The sequence below is a fragment of the Echinops telfairi genome, unplaced genomic scaffold (genome assembly GCF_000313985.2).
Source record: "Echinops telfairi isolate 266 unplaced genomic scaffold, ASM31398v2 ScPeMD7_5;HRSCAF=22, whole genome shotgun sequence".
NCBI classification, from domain to species: domain Eukaryota; kingdom Metazoa; phylum Chordata; class Mammalia; order Afrosoricida; family Tenrecidae; genus Echinops; species Echinops telfairi.
Window position 1 is genome coordinate 23,229,558 of NW_022103901.1, and position 5,928 is coordinate 23,235,485.

The window sequence follows — 5,928 nt, forward strand, 5'->3', positions numbered from 1 at the left end:
TTTTTCCCCCTCCTACTTTCCCTATCGTATACCTTCCTGATGAACAGGCCCCTTACTAATCGGGTAGTTAAGACCAACCCCCAGCACCTTGCCCCACATACCACTAGTATGATCGAGCCACCTCACATGACCAGTGGCTACCTCATCCATGGATCCCAGGCAGATGAAGCTCTCAATCAGTGGTACCTGTGACCCAAGGTCACGCAGGCAGGGAATTAAATATTGACATCGAGGTTGCTCACACGAGCAGATATCATGCCACATTCTTGCCCCAACCACAGAAATGACCCCTGAAAATGGTGCAATAGGCAGCGAGCGGGAAAACCCCAACATCTTTCAGGTTTTTTTTTTCCTGCTCCCCCTCTTTTCCCCCTTCATTTCCCTACTTTTCACTCTTCATATGGGCTGATAGTTCCCTCTTTCTCTGATTCATTTTTAGGCATTTTTTTTTCATTCTTTCCCTTTGTTTTCTCTTTTACTGTACTTTTCTTAATTTCACCTCATCTCATGAGAAGAGGCCATTGTTATTCCAGTAGTCAGTGATATGTGCCACGTCTACCCAGTGGGCAAGGACCACACTCACTTCGATATACTAGACCAAAAACAAGTGGGAGACAGCACCAAACCTGCAGCTACTCTGCATGACAAGGATGCAGAACTCATAGCCCACACTCCTACCAGTTCTCCCCCTACTCAGAGCCAGGGAGAAGTGGCTCAGGGATGCTAACTGAGCACTCACAGCAGCAAGCCCACCACGTCTACCTGGATATATGAAAACACAGCCAAACAAAAACTTGGGGTGTAACAACAAACATCACCAGCAAATAAACACAACCCCCAAATGTCTCAGGCACAAAAGACAACTTCAAATCAAATCAAGACATAGGATAAGATGGCACGAGGAAGTGACCAAAATAAAGAACAAGGCAGTATCTTTGATGAAAAACAGATTAATAGGCTTATCAGATAAGGAATGACAAATACATATGGTTTTCTCAGATCTCAATGAAGTCACACAAAAAATTAAGGAAAGCAAAACAACACCCTAGAAAATAACACAAGAGAAAAATGATGAAATTAATAGACAATCAGGAACCATGCCATAAAGGAATTTAAAAATCCAAAAGTTAACACTAAAATTTCAAAGAGATCAGAAAGATAAAAAGAGTAGAATTAAATTAATCGAAGAACCAATTACTAAATTGGAAGACAAATCCCTTGGCACCAACTTTTATGAGGAAAAAAATCAGAAAAATAATAACATAAGGATTAAATTGGACAACGAGAAGCAATTTATTTGTAATCAGAATTCTACAACAGGAAGTAAAACACAAAACAAAACAAAACAAATCCACAGAGACCGTTGATGATGATGTGGTGGCTTAAAACTTCTGCAATAGCAAAAAAAACCTTCTGCAATAGCATAAAAAATAAAAACATACCCATCTATGAAACCCCTTAAAAGATGGGCCCTAAAAGAAAATCACTCAGATATATCATAATAAAACTTTCTAAAATCAAAGCTAAAGAAAGAATCTTGAGAACAGTTGAGAGAAAAATGAAATGTTTCCTCTAAATCAGTAAGATGAACCTGTGATTTTTTGGTATGAACCATGCAGGTAAGAAGCAATGGGATGATATGCATAAATAAAACTGTGGGGAAAATGCCAACCAAAAATTATATTCCTATCAAAACTATCCATAAACATAATGGTAAAATTAGGAAAGTTCTAGATAAATATAAAATTAAGGGACTCTGTGAATACTAGACCAGTATTATAAGAAGTGCTTAGGTTAGGACACATGACAACATGAAATGAACCCAGAAAAGTAATTTCAAAGAATAAAATACATCTAAAAAAACCTGAAAATAAGGAACCAGAGATGTCAACTTGTAAATGACAATAACAAGGCAAAAGGAGAATGAATCATAAATAACAGAATTCCAATTGGAAAGGAAGTTATGATATTTAGATATCAAGATACAGCAAATTGTTTTACACTTATGATGATAAAAATAAATAAACATAAGAAATTAATAAGAGACCTTCTAATAAAAAGAAAATCACAAATACTTAGTAAGCACAAGATTAACAACAACAAAGAAAAGGAAAAGAAACTCTGATAACAAAATGAACTCAATGAAGAAAAAGATAATAAAGAAATCATCAACACCACAATAAAAGCCACAAAAGAATGACTGTAACAAATTCATACCTAACATTAATCTCTGAATATAAATGAATTAAATGTTCCAGTCAAGAGAAAGAAAGTGGAGAATGGATAGAAAACAGGATCCACCAATATACTGCTGACAAGAACCCACCTTAAACAGAAAGATCAAATAAAAAAGCAAAGGGTGGAAAAGATATCAAGAAAAGGGCAGGAGTGGCAATATTAATTTCTGAAAAGAGATTTTAAGGCAAAAACGAACATATATTTCATATATATAGGTTATAGGCCATAAAGGAAGTGATAAAGAAGGGCATTATATAATTGCCAATGGACTAATTCAACAAAAGTATATAGCCATAATAAATACCTATGCACCCCATGAAAGATTTATTATGTATTCACTTACTTGAAGATGTTCAATTTTATTTTATTTCAAACTATTTTATTAGGACCTAATCCAGACATCATACCATTCCATAGTTCAATCCTTTCAAGCAGTGTTGTAAATCACTACAACAACCAGATTCAAAACATTTTCTTACTTCTTGTATTCCTTGATATTAGCTCCCCATTACTGCACCCCTACCTGCCTTACCGTATCCCGTGAACACCTCTTACTCTAGTCTAGTTAATGTCGCTATAGATTAATCCATTTTGGGTTTCATATACTAAAAAACACAGAAAAATACCTTACAGAGATTCAAGAAGGTTACCAACAATGACAGATACAACAGTGGTAAACCTGAGTATAAAAAACAAAACCCAACAAAACAGAAAATATTCAAAACCAGATCCAGCACAAAGTGTATCAAACGGGAGATCAGATAACAAGGTTTTAGCCATTAAAGTCAGATTTATCATTTTAATCTACTATAGTCATCTCTGCAATACTCTGTCTGATCGACAGGTTATTTCCAATTCTCCATTATGGTTAGAGGGAAATCAGAAAGAGATTTATTATAGAAATTATAATTCATACAATTGTGGAAGGACGCAGAGATACCAAGGCCCACAAGCGTCAATGCAGGACCAGAGAAAAAGCTACTAACCAGGCAAGTGCTGAAGTGGGATTGGGAAGGGCAACCTCATGAGAAGGTTCATGAAGAGATATTGCCTGTAGGGCAGCAGTCTGGTGGTATGCCAAGCCATGGCTGATTAGCCAAGCAACCATTGGGAAAACAGCTGAATTTGGAATAGTAGAGAATGAGGGCAAGCTAGGTACCTCTATGCATTTGTTACTATATCCAATTATAATAACCTTCATAGAACAATATCCACAGCCTTCCAAATCCGATGCAAATTTCTTTTATGACCAACTCCAACACAGAACTACAATTTTAGAACACAATGCTCAACTAAACGAATATAACACAGATGTAAACTTCTACAGTCAGTATTATATAAAGACACAGGATATGATATAAACAAATCAAACCAAAAATATTTTTTTACACTTGTGAATTATATTGTCCTCAGAGAAAAGAAAAAAATAAGTAAATATGCAAGATCTGGTACAATGTAAAATTCTACCTTAGAGAATTTATTCAGAAGAAATAATAAAATAAAAACTTACATAGAATATTATTATTTATATAAGCTGATGTTTAAAAGAAGAAAACACGACCCAAACTCCAGTTATAAGGCATGCTTAAGCAAACCATGATATTTCAGTATAATGAAATAGTAAACAGTATGTGAATGTGGGTCATATTAATACACAGAAACACATATAAGAAATCATCTTAAGGAAAAAGGAGGTCAAATTACATGTATCTGTTAATCACAATTATGTAAAATTATGTGACCCTATAATGACCAACATTTACAAAAAATGCCTAAGGTCATGATCATTTCTACATACTTGTTTACATGTTTAACAAAACTTGAAATTATAACTATGAAAATACTTTAGTTGTTTTCTCTGGGTACATACCTATTTGCATAGTCTTTAGGTAGGATAAATGATAACTCAGATCCAACATGGCTTTGTAAAATGGCATTTGGTACATAGTTATATATAAGACTGGCAATTTGTGTTGCTTCTTTACTGTGGGGCTCTTTCACGACAACCATATGATATCCTATACCTGTAAGAAATAACAGAAGAAAAAATATCACAGCTTTGTATTTCCAGTTTATGCGGCCTGAATTTACTAAAATGTCTATGTTTGTGTCAGGCCAGATTTTCCAGAAAAGAAGAAATGACTGCCAGCCACATAAATCCTGGCTGTAATAATATCTTTCCTTAATGGCGCTCCAAGAGTCTTGCTTCCTGTTTTCTCTGCTGGACATGGAAAATGAGCGGCTGTCACCTGGAAGAGGAAGAGTCCTCCTGACAATATAGGTGTGGTATTTTAGGACTGCTGGATGGCTCCGTACAGAACAGAGGCAACTCTCCTTCGGTATTGGACAAACATGTATCATTTCATTGTATCACTTTTCAGGGGTTAATGAAATCTGTGACTGGGGATCAAAGTCCAGAGGAAGTCCTCTGTGACCTGACTTCCCATTTGTTCCCCACATCTACGAAAGATGCACATTAATAAGTCACCCTTCTTTTCTTACTAAGCTCTTGCTTCCCTTTAACTCTGTTGCATCTTACGTGGTCGAATTCTTCCTTCCCTTTTATACTACCTTAGTTCTTTTCCAGGGCTCTGATGGCATACTGAGTTACACATTGGACTAGCAACTCCAAGGTCAGTGGGTTCAAATCCATTAGTTCCTCCATGGGAGAAAGATGAGGCAGTCTGCTCTTGTAAATATTTACAGCCATGGGAGACCACAATGACAGGCCTACTTTATCCTAGAGCAGGGATCAGCAAACTTTTCAGAAGGAAGAGCCAATTCTGCCCCTTACAACAATTTAAAAATTATTCAAGAGCCATGGATATATATTTTACAAACAAATGAAATCACCATTATCTGAATAATGTCCTTTAAAAGTTTTCAATTTTACTTCAGAGCCACAGGTACATACTGAAAGAGTCGCATAATGCTTGAGACCTGCAGTTTGCCGACCCTGTTCTTAGAGGGTCTATACGAGTTGTAATTGACTCAATTGCAGTAAATTAGTTCCTTTCTTTTCTCAGCCTGCGCTTCTTCTTGTCCCTGCTTTAAGCTAAACAATGAGCCCTTACTAAGGCTGTGCTTAAAAATATAGACCAATGAAGTCCATAGATATTAGGACTATAAGAAATGATTAATTCTGGGCAAATATTCTCAAACAATATGCTGCATGGGCAAATCTGCCTCAAAATACCTCTTTACATGTTAAAAGGTCAAGATGCCACTTTGAGAAGAAAGGGGCAACTGGGACACGTTATGGTATTCTTTTTTTTTCTCGTTATGGTATTCTTAATGCTCTCTCCTATGCATGCAAACGCTGGGCACTGGATAAGGAAGACTGAAGAATTTAAGTAGTTGAATTAAGGTGTTGGTGAAGCATATTGAAAGTCTCATGAGTGGCAAGAAGAACTAACAAAACAGTCTTGGAGGAAATAGAATGTTTCTTAAAAGAGAAGATGTACATGTGCAGGTGATCAGGAGGGACCAGTCTATAGAGAACGGCATCATGCTTGATAAAGAAGGTCCACCGGACAGTGATCATGAAGGGCCAAAGGGACCAGCCTTTAAACACCAAAGGCAGGGAGAAAAGTCATATCCTTGTCAATGAGGGTGGTGCGCGATGGAGACCCAATGTCCATCTCCAGACAACTGGACATACCTTGCAGAGGGGTAGTGGGGAGATGAGTC

At 36.6% G+C, this 5,928-nt stretch overlaps 1 protein-coding gene across 1 annotated transcript in view; it reads right to left on the minus strand.

The window, feature by feature from the left end:
* LOC115867973 (phospholipid-transporting ATPase ABCA3-like) overlaps positions 1-5,928 on the minus strand; it is an 83,973-nt gene that overhangs the window by 50,481 nt on the left and 27,564 nt on the right. Inside the window, exon 6 of the mRNA XM_045285062.1 lies at positions 4,109-4,262. Within this exon, the coding sequence (XP_045140997.1) occupies positions 4,109-4,262 (154 nt within the window). The remainder of the gene's footprint in view (positions 1-4,108; positions 4,263-5,928) is intronic.